At 46.1% G+C, this 25,476-nt stretch overlaps 1 protein-coding gene across 1 annotated transcript in view; it reads left to right on the forward strand.

The window, feature by feature from the left end:
- Positions 1-25,476, forward strand: part of LOC144781943 (cytochrome P450 2G1-like) — a 298,644-nt gene that overhangs the window by 172,913 nt on the left and 100,255 nt on the right. Inside the window, exons 5-6 of the mRNA XM_078661036.1 lie at positions 14,455-14,631; positions 16,452-16,593. Coding sequence (XP_078517162.1) covers positions 14,455-14,631; positions 16,452-16,593 — 319 coding nt within the window. The remainder of the gene's footprint in view (positions 1-14,454; positions 14,632-16,451; positions 16,594-25,476) is intronic.

Here is a 25,476-nt window from a genome sequence, read left to right on the forward strand (position 1 = left end):
ACCTGCTACCTGATCTACAGCCTGTTGCCGCAGACCAATGAGGGAAGGGCATTCTTTCTGCGCCTGGCAGAATTCCTCCCTGGAGGGACCACCTTCTTGCTGCCAATGGGTCAGCTCAGGTAGGTCTCCCAGTTCGGCCACCTGTTCCCCTGTAGGTTCCAGGGCATCCCCCTCAGGTTCTGCTCCTTCCTGGACCGTGGGAACTGCTGGAGCGGGTTTCCCACGCCCCTTGCCTCTTCCTCTCCTGGCAGGTCTCTGGGCCACTGTTTCAGGCTCCAGTTCTGCTGAGTCACCCCTACTGGCTGCAATAGCACGCGTGGTCACACAGATCCACGCAGGCAAACCCAACATTTCCAAATGAGTTCTGTGTTCTACATCCTTCCATGGAGAACTCTCCAGGTCGTTACCTAACAGACAGTCTGCAGGCAAGGCATCACTGACAACTACTTCCAAAAGACCAGAGACTCCCCCCCATTCAAAGGGAACACGCGCCAGCTTGCAGAGGCGCACTGAGCTGTCAGCTGCCAATACAGGGCGGAGTACATCAGGGATGATTTTCTCTTCAGACACCCACTGACACTCAAGGATTTCACGCTGGCTCCTGTGTCTCTCAGAGCCTCAACCTCCCTCCCATTGATGGTCACCTTCTGCCCATACTTCTTAGTGTTAGAGGGCAGTAAGGTTTCCTGGAGCATCTCTTGGTCTCCTAGAGAGACAAGGGTCATAACTGCTAGCTCCCCCCAGTCACTAGAAACCAAATCCCCTCCCAAAGCTACACTTGCTAACGCTGGGGCTGGAGCACCGGTGGGTGCTAGCTTCTTCTTGGGACAGCTTGGAGCGATGTGGCCCACCTCATTGCAGTGATAGCAGGTAGGGGGACCTTGGTTATTTCTTCTGTCTCTATTGTCCCGCCTGCCCTTAGGGGGCCATGGCTGTCTAGGTTTGGGGGGTTGGGATTCCTTTCCCTTGGGAACTATTTTGGGGCCCTTGCGAGAACTCCTTTTGGTTACCCTTGTCCCCCCACTCTTCTGCTGGGGACCCTGCCCACCTTTGGCTGTGGTACCCACAATTCCTCTGTGGACCCTGGTACTGGTCCAGCGGTCCGCCTCCTTAGCAAGCTCAATGGGGTCTGTCAGCTTGCTGTCTAAAAGATGCTGGCGCAGCTCTGGAACACAAAGACTACTCAAGTGCTCCCAACTGATTAAATGTAACAACCCCTTAAAATCAGTTACTTTACTGCCCTTCATCCTACCTTCCAGTGCACGTGAGTACTGATTCACACATTCCATCCAAGTCTCAGACTCCCTCTTCTTGGAGTTTCTAAACTGCAGTCTATACTGCTCTGGAGTAAGGCCATACCTGAGACATAAGGCCTCCTTCATATTGGGGTAGGTCATGGCACCTACCATCTCTAAGGGCTCTAGAGCACTCCTCCCAGAAGCCTCAAAATGTTTCCACAGGCCCGCCCCCTAATGCTGATCAGGCACACCATTCATCTTGAATGCAATTTCATACGAAGTGAACCAGGCATAAATATCCTCACTCCTATGGTAATTCTGTACCAGGTCTTTGGGAATATATACTTTACCCCCATGCACTGGCTATGCGTTGCCACCATTTGAACTGGCATCCACCTCCTTGGCTTTAAGATCCAGTTCTCTCATGCTCAACTCATGAGCCAAAAGCAATTTCTTCTCCTCTAAGGCAAGGGCATTTTTACTCTCCTCCGCCGCCTTCTCTACTTCTAATTGCTTCATTTTCATTTTCATGACTTCCAAGTCATATTCTCTCACTCTCTGATTTTCTTGTAACTCTTCTGGGGTGAGGCCCCTACCGGAATGGTTGCTGTCAGCTCCTGCACCTACTCTGCCCACTGGCATATCTGTGACTTGAAAACCATTCCCTGCATCCACATCATCATTTCCCTCTTGTGCCTCCCAATGGGCCTTCAAGATTCTTTGCAGCTCATCCTTCCTGTAGCCGCTCTTTATGGGGCACTCAAACTGGTTGCAGAATTGCTGAAGCTGTGTAACTTTGTAAGAATACAGATCCTCAATGCAAAACACTAATTCTGCTTCCTTACTGGGTGCCTTCCCACTCAAAGACATGATGTTTTAGAAGAGTTACTCAAAAAATAGGATCAAAAATCAAAAACCAGTAGTATGTGGTGGCATAGTGGTCTGCACTCACTAGTGATGTACACCAATTACTGTGGGTCTAGTACAAATACAAGTTCAATCCGCACCGCTGATCAACAATGTTAGAACTGGAGGTCTCTAGTTGGCAGAGGTAGGTACCACTGTCCAAATAGGGACCCTTGCTTCTAGTCAGGGTGAGGATAAACCCTCTGAGATAACCCCTGCTCACCCTCTAGGTAGCTTGGCACGGGCAGTCTAGGCTAACCAGAGGCAATGTGTAAAGTATTTGTACCAACACTCACAGTAACACAGTGAAAACACTACAAACAGACTCCACAACAGTTTAGAAAAATAAAGGTATTTAATCTAAACTACACAAGACCAAAACGGCAAAAATCCAACATACACAGTTCAAGAATATGGTTTCAAAAGAGTTCTTAAGGTTTGCTATAAAGTTCTTTAGGTTGCGATAGAATAATCCACAGATGCGTGGAAAGTTCACAGTTGCGTCACGTTTACTCATAGTACCTTTTAGTTGCGACAAAGTTCCAAAAGCAGAAGCTGGTGCTGTGGGAAACAAGCAACGCATTGCTCCTGAGACCCTGGGGAGGTGTTTGCGACAGCCCCGCTTCAGCAGTGGGCGTATTGCGACGAATCCGGTCTGTATGGGGAGGAAGGCCACTTGTATGGATTCCGGTGCGTAGGTTCCGTAAGAAGTTTGTTCCCGCAAAGGCACGATGCGACAATCTCTGGAGTTGCGACGATCTCCGGGGCGACGATGCACGGACCAGCGGTGATACTCTCTCTCGCAGCTCCTCGACGCGATGGTTTCTGCGACGACACTCGCAGCGACGTGATGCGGTCCACAAACAAGCGGTGCGGCGATCTCACCCAGCGACGACAGGCTCTGCGACGACACTCGCAGTGATGTTCGACTTCCCGCACTGGTCTGGTGTGTCCCGCAGACGAAGGATGCGACGGCGCTGCGACGATCTCGACCTTCATAGCGGCGGGAATCTTCTCGCACTGTCGGGGATGCTCTCCGCAAGCGAGCGATGCGACACTTTTCAATTGCAAAAGTCTCTCAAGCTTAGTTTTAAGCTTCCCAGCACAGGTACAACTTCCAGAGGCCCCACAACTGGATCAAGCACTCTAGGAAGGACAGCACTCTCTCAGCAGAGTTCAGGGAAGCTTGTGGGTGAAGTCCTTTTGTTCCTGGGACTTCAGAACAGGAAGCCAGCTCTTCTCAGGCCCTTGGAGATTCCTTCAAGACAGGGGACACAGCACACTAGCAAAGTCCTTCCCCTCTCCTTGGCAGCAAAGCACCAGCAGGTCAGTCCAGCAGAGCAACAGCAGGACAGTCTTCCTTCTTCAGTTTCAGCTTTCTCCTTGGCAGAGGTTCCTTCTTGATTCCAGGATGATCTAATTTTCTGTTGTCAGGGGTCCTGTACTTATAAACATAAAAGTCTTTGTTCTCTTTGTGCAAGTGGGCCCTGAGCCCGGTCTGAACCAGTTCTGGGTGTCTCCTGAGTACTTTGTTTTCCTGGCTTCTCCTTTCAGAGTGAGGGGCAGGGTCGTCAGTTGCCCAGCAGAAGGCGGAGCCAGCATTGTGGAAGGCAGGCACAGCCCTATTCATGCCCAGGTGCTAACTCCTCCCACCACTCAAGTTGCAAATGCATTCATTCAGCCTAGGGCTGACTCAGCCAGCCTCCTGGGGAATCCCCAGCCCCTGTCACTCTCAAACCAGACAGTCAATACACAAACAGGCCAAGGCACACAGAAGGGTCAGACAAGAGAACAGCAAATTTCTAAAAGTGCTGTTCTCAAACACAGGATTTAAAAAAAAACTTTCCTTAAAGATGTGTTATTAAATTCTGAGTTCAGGGATACTGGATACTTATGTCCCATCTTGTTCCTATGGGAAGAAATGCTGGAAGCCACTGTAGCCAGTATCCCCATGTTAATCTATGGAGCAAGATAGCCTTACAATAGTGAAAAACGAAAATGGCTGCCATTCACTATCAGAGCATGTCACCTGCACTAGTACATGCTCTACCTTTTACATACACTGCACCCTGCCCAGGGGGGTACCTTGGGCCTTCCACAGGGGTGACTGATGTGCACAAAAAGGGAAGGGTTAGGCCTGGTCAGTGGGAACACTGCCCAGGAGGACATGGCAGTTTCTAAACTGCCCATAGGCACTGCAGTGGCAGGCCTGAGACACCATTTTAGAGCTACTCCTGTGGGTGGCACAATCAGTGCTGCAGGCCCACTAGTAGCATTTGTCATCACCAGCCCTGGCACACCCAGTGCACTTTACTAGGGACTTCATGGTGATACAAATATGCCAAACATGTATATCCAATCAGAATAACACTTTACATAGGGAGCACTTACACTCTGGCACTAATCAGCAGTGGCAGAGTGTCCAAAGCATCTAAACCAGCAAAAACGAAATCCAGCACAGCATCAAAAATACAGGAGGTAGAGGCAAAAAGATAGGGGAAAACCACGCCAAAGATGCCAGGTCTAACACTACCGATTCGGAAAAGTTACCGGTTTGGAATATTTACTGATTCGGTATATCTACCGATTCGGAAAAGTTACCGATTCGGTAGTTTTTGGGAGCCCTACATCTCAATGTCCAAATACCGGTCGGTAACGGCCGAAATTCGGTAATTTCGGCCGTTACCGACCGGTATTTGGCTACCTACATCTGGCCCTAGATGTCACAGCTGCAGAACCAGCGTGCCTGGCTTGTCGGTGTGTAATTGCACTTCACCTTGTGTGTTTTACGTATCTTGTGATTACACTCTCTTTCATGACCCATGCCATGTTTGCCTGTTTGTATGTATGTGACCCTGGCTACCCAAACATGCTGTGGTTGCTCACATCTCTTAGGAACCCTGTCACTGCAGCGCAAATATGTTTCAATGATGCACATGGGCAGACCGGGCGAATGATCGTGCAGACATTTGGACTCCTGAAAAGCTGATTCCGCCGCCTGGACCAGACAGGAGGGGCCCTTCAATATGAACCTGAGGGGTTTGCAAGATATTTATTGAGTGTTGCATGCTATACAACAGGGCAGTGAGGCAGGAGGTGCCTCTCATTGAAGATGATGATGGCCATCAACCCCAAGCAGGGGAGGATACTTGCCTGGGACATGTTGCGAGTGACGATGAGGGTGAGGGGTATGTCCAGATTCAGCTCATCAACAACTTCTTCTCCTAATTGTGAGTATACGGTGATGTATTGTCACAAATTGTTTCATCACCTGATATGTGTCTTTGTTGTGTACTGTGAGAGCATGTGTGTGGCTGCATGCTACATGTCGTGATTTTAGCATTGATGTGTCCTTGAGGTAGTATGTCCTCCCAAACAGTGTCTGGTGACATGTAACCTCTGAAACGCACAATACGGTTACAGAGTGCAACCTTTCATGGCACCCAGATTCATCATCCCACACACTCCGGTGCTGGCATGTCTGCTATTCTTGGTTACTTTGTGATCACTGTGATGTGAGGGTACCTTGCATCTGATGTTTTGTTTACTTGTTGTGTATGTGTAATAAAGGTGTGCAACACTTTTTGGTGTGCTTCCTCTGTGTCCACACATCTGACATTCCTTGGCATGCTGTAACTGTGGGCTGATTGCCACTGCTTCAGCATTTGTGTGTACTTGCAGTTCACAATGTCTGGGGCAAAGATTCTGATGGGCATGGTGAATGTGTGTTGTGTTGACCTAGTAGTGTGTACCTATCTAATGTGCCACATCAACATGAATCACATTTCAGTGTTTCCATTGCTGTAGTGGTTTTCCAGCACAGTCCTACTTCAGCATATCATCACATATATGGGACAAACCCAGTTTAAATTAACAGAGAGGCTAGAATTGTGAGTTGAAGTGTTTATTTACATACATGTGTGTGAATGAGATAGGTGACATGAAGGGTTGTACAGTGCAATGGGGATCCAAAGATCACAGGGGAGTTGGTAGTGTTGTTTGATGAAATTACCAGAGTGAAGTCCACAGTCATTAGATCCATTGGTCCAAATAAAACCCTCTATCACATGTGGGAGAGTTTGGGACAGTCGACAAGGCGAAGGGTTTGCACACAATGGTGGACATCAGGAACAGGTGTTCACTTCCTGGGGGATGTGCATGGCCAGCTGCCTCTCACTTGTCCTTATTTGGCTGACCCCTCTTCTTCTTTTTGGGGTCCCTCAGGTGCAGGCTGGGGCGGTGTGCTGGAGTCTCCGTCAGAGTCCACCTCCCTCCCTGTGGCAGTTGCGGATGTTGTGGCAACTGATATAGTGGGCACACAGGAAGGTGGGGCCATGTTGTTTGCAATCTGACGTAGGCATCCAAGCATTTCCCTGTACACTGCTGTGACATCATCCAAATTGTCCGTCTTGGACTTCATGCGGGCCATGTGTGTCTCCATACGCGACATGTGTGCGTCCAATCTGGCATGATGTTCAGCATGCTGTTCTTTGATGTTCCTGAGGTGCCCCACAGCCTAGCCAAAGTCTCCGGTGCATTCCTGGTACGTATCTATGATGTGTCCCAACTGGGGATCAGCTTGGGGTGCAGCACCATCGGCATGACGTGGCCTCAGCCTTCCCCCACTCCCACCACCCCTACCCCCACGAGCAGGTCCTGTCGTTGCAGGCACAGACGACACTGGGCCTCCTCCTGTGATCGCAGTGGTGGTATTGGCAGCCACCTCCAGGGTGCCCTGTGTTGCTGTGTACTCGGTGTTGGGTTGGCTTGATCTGTCTGTGTTAGTAGGGGTCATCTGGGTGTTGCCAGATGTAGCAGGAGTGGTGGCAGGGGGTGCAGGTGTTACTGCTGCTGATGCTGCACGCTGATCCACACCGGAGGGGCCTGCTTGTTCGTGGCCGTCATCAGAGGAGTGAGAGGCATCCACACCGGCCAGCTCTGTGTCAACCAGAGACTGGGACTGGGACTCTTCATTGTCTGTTCCTGCAGTTTCCCCAGCTGCATATGTGGGTGGAAGAGACACACAATGTGTGTTGTGGTTCAGAAGATAACAACATATCACACACATTAAAGTTGGTACTGTGCTTCATGATGAGTGTATGTGCATAGCATTGTCCTCAATTATCACAGGATGGTGCCAAAGTAGGTTTAGAACATTGTCATGATAACCTGATGCATTTTATGTGCATGTAGAGTCGTGTATAGTTTAATTGACTTACATGGCCATTGCGACACATGTGCACTCCCATGACTGACACAGGTGTGTTGTTTGGTGTTGGTGGGAGAGGTGTGTGTGACAGGGCCTGCTGTAGTCTGAGGTAGCACTCCTCCTCCCCCCTGGACCAGATAGACCACCAACAACCATACTTTCATGACAGTGAGTCATGGGGGAATTCCTGGGCCATGTGGGATAAGGATGTGACTGGTGTTTGGATCCTATTTCCTTGCTGTGAGTTGGTTCTCAGTTTAGTGACTTTTGTGAATGGGGATCTTTCCAGTTACATTGCAGGTATGTTTGTAGTTACAATTTGCATTGGCATACAGATACCACTAGGGATTGTTGCTCCTCCCCCCAGGGCCCAGTGTCAGTCATCTTGGAGGTCGATTTACCTTGAGTCTCAGGTTGTGCTTAGCCCCAGGTGAGGTGTTTGGTGCTGGTGGGAGGGGTGTGTGTGACGGGGCATGCTGGGAGATGTAGTCTGAGGTAGCACTCCTCCCCCCGGCCCAGATAGGCCACCATGGACCATGCTTCCATGACAGTGAGTCTAAGTTCATGTTCAAGTTGTCTGACAGTGGTGCATGGGAGTATTCCTGGGCCATGTGGGTTGAGGTTTGTTAGCTACGACTACGACTCCTATCATGCTTTGAGCTATACCCACCTTCCCAGCACACCGAACCTACCTTCCTGTGACTCAGCTTCCCTGGGAGTGTGTGTAACTGTGGTAGCATGATGGCTAACGGTGTTTGTTGGTGTTTGGGTCCAAATCCCTGGTCTGTTTGTAAGTGGGTTTGAACGTGTATTGCCATAGGTACCTGTAACTGGGACATTACAGGTATTGTGCTTCTCTAGGTGGCATACACATGAGAGGATATTTATGTTTCGGTCAATGTGAATTGATGACAATGAATGGTTTCTCTGTCCCCCTGACATTAATGTCTGTGGGTGCGGATTGCTATTACATCCCCATTTGGAATAGTTGTTTGTGTACTCACCAGGCTCTGGTATTCCAGACAATCCATAGATGCCGACTGATGGGAGAATGGCCTGCTCCTTCTCCACCCAAGAAGTGAAATGCACCGGTTTGGCAGGAGGCTCGCCACCAGTGCGCTGGCTCAGGGCATGTTCTTTGCCGATGAGTTTCTTGACCCTCCTGCATACGTCGTACCACCTGTTCCTGATGTCGTCCATTGTGCGCATGCTAGGTGCTAGTGAGTTCACCTTATCAACAATCCTCGCCCACATCTTGGTTTTCTTGGATAGGGGGATATGTGGGACCAAGGAGCCAACTAACTGTGGCTCTACTCTGACGATTCCATCTACCATGACTTCCAACTCACTGTTTGTGAACTTTGGATTCTTCTTTGGGGTATGATGATGGGTGGTGATGGAGATGGATGTGTGGGTGGGTGGGTGTGTGTGGAGGTGAGGATTGGTGAGTATCTGTATGGCTGGGTGTCTATGAGTGTACTTATTGTGTGGTGCTAGTGGTGTGTGGGTTAGTGTCTCAGTGTGGTGGTGGTGTCTGCAGGTATGTGTGATTTGCAAAGGATCATGGTCTGGATTTTTGGCTTTTTTATAGGTGGAGTTGTGGGTGTGTCTTGTTTTGAAAAATATGTATTTTTGGTTTTCTTAATGCTTTTTTGGCCTTTTTCTGTGTGAATTCCATGATTGATTTATGGCCTGACGGAGATGTTCAGTTGACCGGATTGTACGACTGTGGCGTCACTTGCAGGGTGATCCGAGTCAGTCTCACTGACATTGTGCTATGTTGCATGTTTCACGTATGCGTTGGTCGCGACTGGCTCTTTTTATTGCCGCTCTCTCTGTTCCGTATGAATCGGTTGTACGACGTGGACTCCGTGCGACTCGCTTTTGCTTGCGACACATTGCATCCTACTTGACAGGTTGTACGGCGCGTGTTCATGTCGGTTGGAACTATATCCGTTCCATGTCGGTCAGAAGGTTTTGGGTCCGTTACTGAGCGGGGCACTGTTTTCCATACGTTTTGGTGAGTCCGGAATGATTCTGTGCAAGTCGGTTGGATTTCGAGCGGCAGACATCGTACTTGCCAGGATGTATGGCGCTTGTACGAGTAGAACGGACTTCAGTCCCAGTCCGTGTCGGTCGGAACGCTTTCCGACCCGGATCGGAATGGGCCCCTTAATTGTGAGAGGGTTAATGAGGCATCTGGGGGAGGCAGGAGTGAGGGACACGGCTCTGCAATGGTTTCACTCTTTTTTGCAGGACAGGCAGCAAGCAGTATCTCTTCCTCCTTTCCAATCAGCCTTTTCCACGGTAACGCATGGAGTCCCACAGGGTTCTGCCATCAGCCCAATACTTTTTAATGTTTACCTCAGGCCGCTGATTCTTCTTATCAAAAGTTTCGGCATTAAAACCATTAATTACGCTGACGACACGCAGATGATCCTCTCCTTGGAAGGAGAGGACTCTATCTCTGTAGAGGTCCTACATAACTGCCTGCGGGAAACATCAAGGTGGTTAAGGAATAATTCACTCCAGTTCAATGCAGGGAAAACTGAGGTGCTGTTCAACAGTGGCTCAAGGATCCCCCGTCCGTTCCCTAGTAACTTCTGGCCCCCGGAAACAGATTCCATGGTACAGCCTGCAGGCTCTGTCCGCAACCTAGGGGTGATGCTTGACCGCAGGCTCAGCATGGAGACCCATGTTCAGAAAACCTCGGCCTGCTGTTACGCCATCCTACGCTCTTTAAGGAAAGTTTTGCCCCTCCTACCCACCCAGGCCCACGCCCAGGTGGTTAGATGTACCATCTTGAGCAGGTTGGACTACTGCAATGCCCTCCTGCTCGGGTCCCCTGAGTTTCTACTGGACAGGCTCCAAAGGGTCCAATATGGGGCTGCAAACTTGGCCTTGGGGCTGCCGAGAAGATCCCACGGACCATCTGCCTTGGCACAATTGCATTGGCTTCCTCTTAGACAGAGAATTCAGTTCAAGGCTCTCTGTATTGTTTTCAGGGCCCTCCACGGTTCCGGCCCAGCCCCACTACAATCTAAGTTTGTGTGGTATCTGCCTACCAGACAACTTCGCTCCTCGGATGCCAAACTGGTAATCATCCCCAGATTTAGGAAGGTCAGAGCTGGAGGTAGATCCTTCGAGGTGGCCGCCGCCAGACTTTGGAACACTCTCCCCACTGAGATTAGACACATCAATGAACACCTACCATTCAGAAAAAAGGTTAAAACTTGGCTCTTCCCGGGCTAGCCTAGCCCCCTCTGGTCCATCTCCCGTTCTTCCCCAGACTCTGTCAGCACCAGGATGCCTGCAATGGTGACAGCTTGCGCTTTACAAGTTCTTAAAATAAAATAAAATAAATAAATGAGGGATGTATGGCATCACTCCATAAGCAGGAGAAGAAAACGTAATTATATTGTATGTGTGCTATATGACAGACAGAGCAAAATGTAGCAAGTAGATTAGGGCACAATGAATGTATATGTTTGGATATTGGGGATAAATGTGCTGTGCAATATGAATATTTATGTTTTACATCACAGAATCCTTTTTAAGTAGCTCTTAGTCATTTAAGAAGTTCTAAGTTCTCCTTAACTCCTTCCACGCTCATGACGAGCTCAGCTCGTCATGAGGTACACCTCTCGTACACTCATGACGAGCTGAGCTCGTCATGAACTGCGGGTTTTTGCATTCTGCAGCGCACCGTGGTAAATCTGCACCGCGTTGATGCGGTTAAAGCATATCATCAAAACAATATCTACCCCTTCAGTGCAACTCTCCTAATTGAAGCATAAACTTTAAAACAGGTCTTTTGCTTAAAGAATCTGTCTTTTAAAACACGTTTTTCCTTTATAGCATTGCCTAATGCACTGCACATCACCTGTTTATAGCATATCTCATCTGTAAAGCAACACTTTCTGGTGAACCATCTCTCGGGAAAAATATCTCTGTCATCTATAGACACTTACTGCTGTAAAGCACCTCACTCTTGTAAATCACCACTGTCATGTAAACCACCTCTTCCCTGCAAAGCACACCTGTTCTCTGAAGTACCCCACTTGTCTAAAGCATCTCACTTCCCCTTAAGCACCCCTCTTTAGGGTCGGATTATGACAGAAAATAGGCTTGGGAACCAAAATATTACTGGACCCTATTAGCGAACAATATTACTAAACAACTGACCCATGTTTGAAAATTTGGGCTATTTTGAACTTGTAAAGTCACGCTGAATATATATTTTGTAAGGTATAGAAGACTGCATTGCATTTGAACTTGCTGCAGGTAATGTTAGTGGTAATTTAAGGAAAATCAGCAGTAGAAACTGATCCAGCAGACCATAAATAAGCCCACAAAGAACCTAAAAGAAGCATGGCCCACACAGTGACCTGCCAAACCAACCCTTCTCGCACTGCGGGAAAGCGCCCCTCTCTAAAGAATCGGTTTGCTCTTCAGAATCAATTCTAGTATAACTATTTTGTATCTTCGTAGTGCTGCGCACGTCCAACGGCCGACGCGGCCCCGCCCGCGCAAGGAAACGTCCGCACCGCGACGGAATTACCGCCGCGGTAAACGGTTTAAAGCATCCCTCTACAGTAAAACACCTGTGATTGGTAAATCACCCTGTTTTAAAGAGAAATCCTCACCTATTCTCACTCTTCTGCTTTAATGAGGCCATAAAGAATAAAACCACTGAGGTTCCAAGCCACTCATGGTTAACAGGTACCAGTTTTTGGAGACCTGTGTTTGTCCCTTCCTGGCATGCCCCTTTACTTACCTGGGTCCAAGTCCGAAGCAATGGTCAGTCCCTCGCTGAGCATTATCTGTGGCCACACTTGGAGGGCACTAGCCAGGCTGGAGAATGGATTCTTCTATGCTATCACTAACTCACGTGTGTGCCTATGTCAGATTGGGCTGCAAAGAGGCAGTGTGTAAAAACTGTGTTCACGATGAACGTTCCATCATTAAGCTGAGTTACATGACCCTCTGAAAGAGAGCAGCCTATGTCCAAGGTTGTTACAATTTCATAAAGAATGCACTTGCCTCACATGAAGAACTAGCAGCAGCAGATCTTGAAATGGAGCTGGCAATAATGTCCTCATGCTTCCTGGATGCATGGCTTTGCAAGATAAGTGGACCAAAAATGTTTGCTTTTTTATTTTGATTTCAGCTACCATCTTAAAAACAGGTAAAATGTAAAAACGTATGTATTCTTCTTGCCTACCTAGCATTTTCCTGCTAGAGCTTCTTTTGCTTTTTCTTGTCTCAGAACAGTTCAGAGAGAAATCCTCTAAGGAGCACAAGAAAGCCTGTTTACATAAAATGCAATTCAGGGCCAGCTTACCCACCCTTTCCATAGACGAAGAAACAATGTGTACACTGCCATGAGGCTTGAGCAGCAAAGTTGTGTTAGCAGCAGTCCTCTCATTTCCCAAGTGACAATTGTAAACAGGGCTGTAAGCCTTGTTTTTATTCCATATCTGATGTGCTGCCCCTGCTTCCTCTGTGACCAAGGGTGGCAAGGGCAGTGCTAGGGGCAGGAAGGGGCAATCCAGGAGCTTGCAGATGCAACCGCTAAATGACGTCCATGTTGCCGCAATTGGCACACATGGATCTGGAGTGTAAGGGAGACCATGGTGATCAGGCGGGCAACTAGAGCCGAATTTCGGGGTGGGGGAGTGGTGGCTGAAAACACAACAAAAGAGTAATTTACAAGTAAATGGTCTTTTAAATACCTGTTAATTATTCGGAAGTGGCTGCAAGTAGATGGTCGCCAGCCCGCAAAGCTGTGTCAGCCCGGGCTGACACACACGACGGGGGGGGGGGGGGGGCTGAAGCCCCATGAGCCCAATGGGTGTTGCGCGCCTGATGGTGATGATAAGAGTATCAATACATATTAAGCAAGACTTTTATAAAAAAACATGGCAGCCAATGCTGCACTACATTCCAGGCGACCACTGAGAGCTGACATATCCACAGAGACTTGGGCATTTTATTTGAGAAGGGATGACGTACACTCAATGAGAAAGCCAGAGGCTTGGAAGCAGATACTAAGGCACCACTTCCCAATGAGCCTCCCCACTTGAGACGGAGGGCCCTTAGTCATTGTGGATCTTCGCAATAAGAAAGTGCATTACTGAGATCCCGCCACAAGTGCAGAGATCCCGCCATGACTGCGGAGCCTCTGCCACGAGTGCGAAGGCAATTTGGAAATTAGAGTTTGAACTTGTACTGGTGGCGGGGATATCAAATATTACGTTAATATTTAGTTTTGACAATAAATGATTGCTGCAATGAAAATGTGATGTAGTGTGCACTTAACCATGTAAATAGCATGGGACGCTGGTGTTCCAGGTCCCAATGTCTTATTGATGCATCAATGAATTAATGAAAACCAAATGAAGTGTGTTTAAAAAAAAAGTGTTTTTATCCGAAAAAGTTTTGAAAATATGGCTTAGTCTGCCAGGAAATCGGTTACAGAATCTGGAGGTTGGCTTCTCTCGTTCAGTGGGTGCCTTATCTCTCCTATGCCCTTCTGCTTAAGTATATTTGTATACAATTCTTAAATACTGAAGTTTACTAAGATGCCATATTTGTGGGTTGAAATTTAGACCAGCTACAATATTTATGAAGGGTATAGAGTCTCTGGCAATTGCGGTTGAAACTTTAAAATAAAAAGTTATCAGAAATTAATGGAAGGGCCTTCGTTATGATGCCTGCCATGTGTAAGATGATCTACTCCTAAGTCAGGATAGTAAAGCTGAACAATAGCCTGTTAAAGATCAAAGCTCTTAAGTAAAAGCCACCTTTTACTTAAGAGGGCAAGATTTCCTGTGCGCAATTGTCATGAATATATCAGAAAGGAAATCCAGGTCATACAAGCATGTGTATCCCCTAAAACCATTTGATAGGCATGAACAGTTGGAGATATGATCTACTGTAGAGAAAAATACTTTACAACAATTAAACCTAACCAACCCTTCCACCACCAAACCCACTGTCCTTGATTAAAGGCAATATTGATGTTAAGCAGTCTCTGATTTACAAACCCACTAATTAAACAATGTAAGAAATTACTTAATTTCGTTTTGCTTTTTGTAGCTGTACTTCATGATTCCAAAGATCATGGACTGCCTTCCGGGAGCTCACAAAAGAGCAATCAGATGCCTTGAGGGGCTAACGGAGTTCGTTGAAATGAGAGCAAACATCAATCTTGAGACACTGGATCCCAGTTCACCCCGAGACTTCATTGATAGTTTTCTCATAAAAATGGAGCAGGTACAGTATTGCCAAAGAAATAAATTAGATAGAAAAACGTGTCACAGAGGAAGGGTTTCACATGAAACAAGGGAGTTAATAAATGTGTTCATTAATTATACTGAAATTACGAGAAGATGTACATTGGGCAACAACTTTTGAATGCAGAGTTATATCGGAGGTACTGAATGTAATAAACTAAGGGGCATATTACCAAGCTATAGCGATAATTATCGCTAAGCTTGGTTAGCGGCCAAAATTATATCGCCGAGCTTCGCCTATTTTTATCGCTTAGGAGCCTTGATATTATCAAGGTTTATCTCCTAAGCGATAAAAATCGGCCGAAATGCATGAATATCGCTGAAAAGTCAGCGATATTCATGCATTACCGAGCAAATGCTCTTAGCCATGTTATCCACCTACAATTGGATAACATGGCTAAGAACTGCTCTGGGCAGGCGTTAGCTTTTGGAGATAATCGCGCTTAGCGCGATTATTTCCAAAAGTTGGTAATAGGGGATAGCGATGTTAGCGACTGTTTCCAGTCGCTAACATCTTGGCACGCCCACTTTGCATGTCATTAGCGATAATTATCGCTGACATGCAAAGTGGGCCCCTAAATGCCCGCTATCGCCTATTAGCTGTCGCTAACTGGTGTTAGCGACAGCTAGGTAATAGGGAGATAAAATTATCGCCGCTTTAGCGGGAAAAATTCCCGCTAAAGCGGCGATAAGGCCCTTGGTAATATGCCCCTAAAGGTCTATGGGATAATGTAGAACAAGATCAAGAGATGGGTAGATATATGATGGTCAACAGATAGCGCAGAGGGTGGGAGGATCAGAGGAAATGAAGGAGATTAGAGAAGAGGTGGGATTTTGGTCCAGTATAAGTTGAGAGAAAAGTAAATTTACATTAAACATTAACACTTTTCTTCATGTCTTTGCATTTTTGATTTTTTAAATATTATTTTGTAACATGAAGTGAAAGCTCATCCTGCCCAAGTGAGTTTTTCAGCTAGGTTGTTTAGTTTTTTGGAGTGCAATACTTGGTTTCTGATGCTGATGCATAATTAGCGGAATTGTATTGTCTTTATAATCATAATTATGTTAATATACGTGGATGAGGCCATAATTAGTGTAATTTAGTTATAGCTAGGCCTGAACAAATCCAAAAAAGTGTGACTTATACCAGATCAGATGACATTGCAGTCACAATATGGACTGCTAACTGTTAGAGTAGCAGTTTACACACTTCTGCAAGTTCATATTTTTATTAATAACTAGTAGCCAATTTCAGCTACTTGCTTTTAGCATGACCTAGTTGAATTTTTAGAGGATTTCACATATTAACTTCATGTTGAGTTGCTGCCAATGCATGTGGGAAATAGCTGGGTATTTAGGAGTCAAGTTTTCAAATTCCTGGTCATAGAGTGATGTTCCTGATCGTATTGCAGTTGTAGAGAGGATGCAGTCCAACCCAAATATGAAAACATTTAACTTATGGTACTTCAAGGAGAACTTTGATTTAAGAGAAACCCATTGGCATAGTCTCAAAATATGCATAATACTTTCCTACAGATCGAGTAATTGAATTCAATGGCAGCACAAGAAAAGTTCCTGATTTTTGCCTATGCCAAATAAAAAGCTAAAACTGGGGTATTGCTCTAGCTGATAATATGACACAGATAACCATACGGACATGGAAATCTATGGGACCGCCCCATGAAAGTTATCAAACTAATTTACAAAATGTCCTGCTGCTGGTTAGATTTAGGTGTATAGCTCCACAAATGTTTATATTTTTAAATAACTTTATTCTTTTTTTTTCACAATCTTATGAAGGAGAAGACCAATCCGGCTTCCGAATTTCACATGAAGAATTTACTCGCAACTGTGGTTGGCCTGTTCTTTGCTGGTACAGAAACCATCACAACTACTCTTAGACACGGCGTGCTGTTACTCTTAAAATACCCAGATATTGAAGGTATGGCTACTTGTGTCAAAGCATTCAACATAAATGTATTTGCAAGACGTTCTACAAATACAGACGCTTGTTGAGACAAGGGTGTGAAAATATTTTTCAGATAAAATAAAATGGTATTGTTCAAAGTACTAGATATACGACAGGTGGTTGAAAAATGATTCTTTGGTATAGTGTTGTTTTGAAGGATCACATGCTGTCTGCAATACCAACGGCAACCTGAGAGGACTCTGCAACACCTTTGTTATTTTAATTTCTTAGTTCTGTCACTTCACAAAGACCTACATCTTTTCGTCAGCATTAGTAAGACATTATATTTGCCACACTTCATTGCCCATTAGTATAACTTTGTATTCCTTTTGGAAAACAGGTATGAAAGGGTCGTGATCATGTTCTTCAAAAGATGATGATAATGCTCGAGAACTAAAAACCAAGTTCAGAAAAAAAATCTTATCCAGTATTGATCTTTCTTTAACATCACTAAATGTGTCGACAAGATTAGCAAGCAGTTAAAGCCCCAGAGTGAGCAGGAAGGCATCAAAGAAGAAACCTTCAAAATGAATGATTAGAAACCCCTGAGTAGAAATATGACAGGGGCTTTGTAGAAGTTGTGATCCCTCCGTATGTAACTGTCTGACATATTTAAAAAAAGTAAATATTGACAAAAACCTCTTCTGTGGCTACTTTACTCTATTTGGAAGGACATCTGGTTGATTTTGGGAAGGGTATTTACTGCAAATATTCAAACTACATAATGCTAACAAGTTATCTTCTCCATAGGAGATAAAGGAAGCAACAAAGGATTGTCTTATTATTCTAAACACATTCATCCTCTCACTTTCAAGGCAAGAAAAATGGACATGGTAGAACCCATAATTTGAGAAACTGTTTGTCGAGAGAAGTATGGTAATGATAGGATACTGGCGGAGAGCCAGATGATACACATCAAATCTAAACTACAGAGTGATGAATATTTACAGCTACAGCCAAGCTGCCAATCATCAATGAAAAACACAAGACCTATCAGCCGATGGTCTTTGGAAGAATTAACAGTGTCTTTAACCCCTTCACTGCGGCGGCTATTCCGCCGCAGTGCTAAGGGGGCGGGGCAGCCACGCGGCGGGCGCATGCTGGTGACGGAACCGCTCCGTCACCAGCCGCGGTTGCGCTGTGCTCATGACGGAGCGGTTCAGTCACGGGCCCGCCTGCTCAATGGCGTGCCGAGCGGGCCGTGATGGAACCGCTCCGTCATCAGCACAGCGCAACCGCAGCTGATGACGGAGTAGTTCCGTCACCAGCAGGGGAGGGGTTAAAAGATATTTTGAGAGTAAAATTGCCCCCTGATGCACTCTTATTTTAGTTAATGAGACCTTTATTTAAAAAAAGTGAGATAGCATGTCTAATCTCAAACATTTGTTCCAGTCATCAATAAAACCTTTAGTGAAAGACAGGAAATAGAAATCTTTTTTTACATTATGTTTTAGTAATATTTTATGGCACTCTGATCACTTTATTGCAAATTTAATAATTTTTCACACAAGGTAGAAAAATATCAGCATTAGCTGTGCTGCATTTTGCAAATGGGAAAACACAGCTCAGAGTCATCTGCTGCTTTTATATCCTCTGCTGATTCACAAATAGGTTGCATTGTGTCACGTAAAGCATTATAACATGGCACATAGGCGAATGTGCGCTCTGTACAGTGTTGAGATTATGCTGAAAGCATACAAAGGCATTATGTTTTTGACACAAAGCCTGGTCTGGCCGACTTAGTAGATCAGAATTTACATCAAGACCTAATGGTGTGTGCACTGATCCACCACCCAGAAACTCTTCATTAATGCAAAGCAGTTTTGGTGTTGGGAAAAATTGACTTTAGGAGCAAAAATGCTCAGGCCCAGATTTACAAAGGTTTTGCATTTCTTTTTAATGTAGACCCAATGGAAAATTCTGTTTGGAATTTACAAACCAATGCTAATGTCGATTTGAGTTGGTTGCTAACTAAAGTAACGCAATGCGCTGCCTTGTGTTAATTTGCGGCGGAGAGGAGTTATTTGGGTGGTGCAGGGCAATTCCCATGCATCCATTCATGGATTTTGACACCAATCCATATAGACATGGATTTACGCCAAAATCCTAAACCTAACGGAGGCTGGAGTACACAGTAGAAATATCTTTACTTGAAACCAATTGTCCAAATAAATAAAACCGGAGAAATTCAATGAAAAACCCAAAGGTTGAAGATAAGTTATAGTTAGGACAACGTTATTTATATTTTCTATGGAAACACAACTTACAGTACACAAACCCTGGACCATTATCAGTGTTCTCATAAATTATGCCATTTTAAATGGCATGAATATTGTTATGAATGCTATGATTTAACATGCTATTAGTGGTATATTATGAAACGGGAAAAGCAGTGCATTCTGAAGGCATGCATTATGATTGATTTAGTCTGTCTAGTGAGTTTCCAACACTCTGTACTAAGGTGTGTTAGTTATAGAATGCTTTGGTTGTGGTAGAAATTATAAGTTTAAGTTATAGCTATATGTTATATTCTTATGTTCCTATGTTTCCTGTTCTTGGTGCATGCTGCAGCACAGCCTCACTTGTTACCTAGGTGATTAGAATGTTAGCTTCATTGAAGTTCCAGAGAATCGTAGTGAGGTGTTTAATCCCAAACTTGAGAAGAAAATTCCTCATGTTATTTGAAACAAATTGAACACCATTGTCAGAGATAACAAAAGCAGGAATTCCCTCAGAATGAAATAAATGCTTGAAAAATGCAATAACATTATCAGTGTTGGGTTCTCTCATGAACTTCAGAAAGACCCATTTGAAAAACGGTTTTCAACCACAACTAAATTATAACTGTTAAACAAAATCCACACCTAATTTCTCCCAAGGTTTTTGAGGAAACGCAAAAGGACATTAAGGTGAATTGGAAGTGCGAAGAGACTTCTCAGCGTGACCGCATTCTTCGCAATTAATCAACATGGTTTCTACAAGGCTGTCCAGTCCAGGCCACCAATAGCATAAACGTAGTCTCTTTTTTTGTACCAGTGATACCCACATGTCCCTTGTGAGCCAAAGCAATATGTTTTGTTCCTGATCTGAGCAGGAGAAATTAACACAGACCCTCTCATGAGAAAAATACCTACTACACTTAATTCCTCTCTAATTTTAAAAACATGGTTTAAATTCTTCGACAACTTGAGCTTCCCTAGGCCAACCAACAGAAATAAACTTCTTAAGGATGGCTTGAGAATTATCAGATCCAGAGATATGTTCCCAATCTTGCCACGAGATAACATCTTTAGATAAAACCAAAACCATCCACAAATCCAATCACACATTCAGTATCCGGCTATTTAGGGACTGACCGAGCGACGGTGAGCTGTGACCTGACCTGACCTTGGTCCGTGCAGGTCGCTCCACACGCCGCACGGCTCCCCTGAGTGCTCCCGGTCTCCCTGACTCCGCTTCGCCGCTGCCCTGTAGCAAGGTTTCTTTTAGCACTTTTTTGCTCCCTGTGCTTAGGTTCTGTTGTTGGTGCCCCTATTGTGTGTTCGTTCGCCCTTTGCCCCTTGGGATCGCTTTCCCGCCTCTGTCCCCTCCCCGCTGCCTGCCGCTGCTCCCCTGCGGCCCGCCCCTTTTTCCTTTCTATATCCTTCCCTGCGCCACCCCGCTCCCGCCTCCCAGCTGCCCCTCCCTCCCACCGCGCTACGTATGGCGGAGTCTACACGTACGCGCAGCGGGCGCACAGATTGCGCGCCAAAGGCACGCCAAAGGCAAGCCCGTCTACGTCTGTCCGCGCCTGGACCGCGCCCAGCGCCAGGACCCCTGGCCCCCGTCGATGCCAGCCCACACGACAGACCTACGACTCCGCCACCGTCAACGCACTCAAACCCGACCGGAATTCCGCCTGCTACTAAGCCACCCCGAAAAGCTCCCACGGACCCTTCACCTGCCAAGCCTGCAAGTTCACTTGCCTCCGGACCTGCACCGCACCCGAAAGGCCAGGCACCAACAACAACCACCTCAAGTGCATCCTGCTCAACACCCGCTCCGTCCACAGACACGCCGTCGAACTCTGGAACCTCCTGGAACGACTGGACAACAACACCCACAACAGCAAGGAACTCTTCAGCATCGTCAAAGAGCTCTCCAACCCCAGCGCCGGAAACAACAACATCACTCCCTCGCAAGACCTCTGCGACTCACTCGCCTCCTTCTTCCACCGCAAGATCGCGACATACACAACAGCTTCGGCGCACCAACCACGCACCCCACCACCGAACCAACGCCCCCCACCACCACCCTGTGCGCCTGGACCCCGGTCAGCACCGGAGACACCACACGCACGATGAACACCATCCACTCCGGATCTCCAACCGACCCCTTCCCCCACCACGTCTTCAACAAGGCCGACTCCATCATCGCACCCCAACTCCGGGACATCATCAACATCTCCTTCAACACCGCCACCTTCCCGGAGAGCTGGAAGCCTGCCGAGCTCAGCGCCCTCCTGAAGAAACAAACAGCGGACCCCACTGACCTCAAGAACTTCCGCCCCATCTCGCTCCTCCCTTTTCGTGCCAAAGTCATTGAGAAGACCGTCAACAAACAGCTCGCCGCCTTCCTCGAGACGAACAGATCCCTCGACCCCTCACAGTCCGGTTTCCGAGCCAACCACAGCACTGAGACCGCCCTCATCGCAGCCACCCACGACATCAGATCTCTGCTCGACAACGGGGAAACAGCTGCCCTCATCCTCCTGGACCTCTCTACAGCGTTAGGCACTGTCTGCCACCGCACCCTAATACAGCGCCTCAGCAACATCGGAATCCAAGAGAAGGCACTGGAGTGGATCATCTCATTCCTCGCCGGAAGAACCCAGAGAGTCCGCCTCCCCCCGTTCAGATCCGAGGCCACCGAAGTCATCTGCGGCGTACCACAAGGATCCTCACTCAGCCCCACCCTCTTCAACGTCTACATGAGCCCCCTCGCAGCCATCGCATGCCAACACAACCTTAACATCATCTCCTACACTGACGACACCCAGCTGATCCTCTCCCTCACCAACAACCCCGCCAGAGCCAGCCTACACGAAGGAATGAAAGACGTCGCCGAGTGGATGAAGAACAGCCGCCTGAAACTGAACTCAGACAAGATGGAAGTCCTCATCCTGGGATCATCCCCCTCCGCCTGGGACGACTCCTGGTGGCCCCCTGCACTGGGCAACACCCCCAAGCCAACGGACCACGCACGAAACCTGGGCTTCATCCTGGAGTCCTCCCTCTCGATGACCAGACAAGTCAACGCCGTCTCGTCATCCTGCTTCAACACCTTGCACATGCTCCGTAAGATCTTCCGATGGATCCCGACTGAAACCAGGAAGACCATCACTCAGGCACTCGTCACCAGCCGCCTGGACTACGGGAACACCCTCTACACAGGAACCACTGCCAAACTACAGAAAAGACTCCAGCGCATTCAGAACGCCTCCGCACGAATCATCCTGGAAATCCCACGCCACAACCACATCTCCGTCCACCTGAGAGACCTGCACTGGCTCCCCGTCAGCAAGAGGATCATGTTCAGACTCCTCACCCACGCACACAAGGCTCTCCACGACCTGGGCCCCAAGTACCTCAACAACCGCCTCACTTTCTACACGCCCACCCGCCAGCTGCAATCGACCAGCCTCGCCCTCGCCACAGTACCACGCATTCGCAGAGCCACCGCCGGAGGAAGATCCTTCTCCTACCTGGCGGCCAAGACATGGAACTCCCTCACCATCCACCTACGGCTGACCCACGACCATCTCTCCTTCAGGAAGCAACTCAAGACCTGGCTTTTCGAGCAGTAATGGACCCCTCCCTCCCAGTGCCTTGAGACCCTTCCGGGTGAGTAGCGCGCTATATACATTGTTTAATTGATTGATTGATTGATTGATTCTTTTCAGTGAAAGTCTGCAAGAAGGAAAAGCTACTGTATGTTCAATACCATTTATCATTTGACTTAAAATGGCACAAATACCTAAATTGCTAGCATCAACAGTAAAAATGGACATGGCATTACCATTGAACGGTTGAAGAGCAGATGCATTAACAATCAAACTTTTTACATTTTTGAAAAGCCTCCCTCTGTTCTTCCTGCCAGTTAAATTTAACATTGCTCCTAATGAGTCTTCTTAAAGGTTCACTTACCAAAGCAAATTGTGCACAAAGCGAGAGTAGTACTCACTGAGGCCTAGAAAATACCTCAACTGAGCCTTATCTGTAGGCTGAGCACAATCATTGATGGCTTTCATAAGGTCTTGCTTGGGTTTGGTCCCTGTAGAAGAAATGACATGCCCCAAATACTCAACTTCCTCCATTAAAAACTTATATTTCCGTTTTTTAACTTTCATACCATGGTCCTCCAAAATGCTCAAAACCCGATCAAGTATGAGTAAGTGATCCTTGATATCATTTGAAGGAATTAAAATGTCATCCTGATAGGTAAGGACATCTTTCTTGTCCGTAAGTAACTGAAACATACGTTTCTGAAACACAGATTCCGCCTAGGCAAGGCCGAATGGCATTCTGAGAAAGCAAAATGCTCCAAAAGGAATGTTGAAAGTAGTAAAGTCACAAGAGTCTTTGTTAACCTCAATCTGATGATAAGCAGTTCTCAAATCAATGGTGGAAAATATTTTGGTACCAGAAAGTTGAGCCAGCATGTCCTGAATCCTTGTTAAAGAGAAATAATCAACTTGAATGTTTTTATTTAGAGACCTCAAGTCGATGCATAATCTGAGCTCATCCAAATTCTTTTTTAAAGCCACCACAATGGGAGAAACCCATAATGAAGAGTCTACAGGCTCAATAATAACATCAGAGCATAAATTTTGGATATGTTCCTTCAATTTTCCTCTAATGCTCAAAGGAACATGTCTTACCTTGTGAACAATAGGAATGTCATTAGACTTGAGAATAATTTTGTGCTCATAACCTTTTACCATTCCTAATTCATCATTAAATAGTTGCTGATGTTTTTTGAGAACTGACTCTAATGAAGAAACCTTATCATGCATAGGATTGACAAGTGAAATAGGGTGTTCAGTGCCAGGTCTCAAAATCATTCCAAGCTTACCCTGGTCCCGACAACCTAAGATGTTGTAACCTCTCTTTGCTACATACATCTTGGTGTGAATAGATCTATCTTTGAATTGCACAGTTTGAGGAAAATAACCCATCATGTCTATCTCTTGACCCCCAAAAGCAACAGTGCCACTATCAGGTGGAAGTAATTCTACATCATTCCATTCTTTTAGGAGAGATATATCAGAAAGAATGGTTATAGGGGAACTAGATTCAACCGTGACTTTGGTGTCAACATTTCCAATTTTAACATCACAAATGGAATCTCTGCTCTTATCCACATAATTAGAATCAATATTCACCATATCAACAGACAAAGCAATTATATTACTTTGAATATCCCCAATGTGTGCACTAGAAACAAATTGAAACTCTTGTGTGTTTAAACTCATCACTTTGTTGATTTTTACATGCCTTAAAAAAATGACAATTTTTTTTACAATTGGTACAAAGTTTACCAAGAGCAGGACACGTAGGAGAATTTGCCGAATGAGACTTTGAACCACATCTGAAACAATGAGTGTTTCTATCTATTTTTTAAAAATCAGATTTAAAAGAACTGGGTTTACTAACATTAGCACTGGATCCAAAATTGGAAGCAGACCGTTGCCTAATTTTGTTCAGAACTTCAGTGTTAACAACCTTGGCATTACTTAACTATTTAGCAGCAGTAATAGAACATTCAATGCCTCTAGCTATTTCCAATGTTTCTGCTAAAGAAGGGTTCCTGCAAAATAAAATTCTCTCTTGAACTTTAGAATCATAACAGTTTACAACAATCTGATCTCTAAGATAATGATCAATTGGACCAACAAATTCACATGTACTTGCAAGTGTTCTAAACTCCGCTACAAACGTATCAATATTCTCATGTTCATATTGTTAGCGAGTAAGGAATCTGTGCCTTTCAACAATAACACTAGGCTCATCTTTAATATGTTTTTTCAACCTGGCTATCGCCTCAGCAAACTCATCCCCATCATCAGAAGGAGGACAAACTATAGGTGGTTGATGATCAAAAATTCTCTGACCTTCAGAATCTAAACAATTATAAAGCATGCCATTCTTCCTAACAACAGAAATGTGCACACCATCTAAAGCTAATAGATAACTATTAAAGGATTTATACCATTGGATCCATTTGACCTTAGGAGTACCAGGTTAGGACAAAAAGGGAGCAGGGAGCCATATAATAGTAGAAAACATTTCAATTGACAATGCACTATAATGCACAAATTACAAAAATTGTAAAAATATTTACCATGAAATAACTGTAAATTAGTAGTAGGATAACAGGTGACCGTCCTGATCTGCTCAGAGGCGGCCGTTCCTCACGCTGCTCCCAGCTCCCTGCTGATCGGTATCGTAGCGCCTGGCTGCCTTAATATTTCCTGCTATACCACACTGCTGACGCAATTAACAGTGCTTAGCTGCGCATTTAAATTGTATTCGAAGCGCTATACTGCGAGAGCACGCCTTGTATGCCATTGCGCTGTGCAGTGCTGCCTCTGCCTAGTTAAACGCATTGTGCCTGATTGTGCCGGCGCCATTAGCTAATTGTGAGCGTTTTTGATTATTTGTGCCCCAATCCTCGATCGCTTTTGCCATCCATTTTGTTGTTTGTTTTCCTGCCTCCCTGCCCGGCTCTCGACCCCGCCCCCCGCCTCCCAGCTGCTCCTCCCTCGCCCCTCCCCCTCCACCATCCACATATGACAGATGCTTTTGCGCGCAGCGT

Source organism: Lissotriton helveticus, chromosome 9 (genome assembly GCF_964261635.1).
Source record: "Lissotriton helveticus chromosome 9, aLisHel1.1, whole genome shotgun sequence".
Classification (NCBI taxonomy): Eukaryota; Metazoa; Chordata; class Amphibia; order Caudata; family Salamandridae; genus Lissotriton; species Lissotriton helveticus.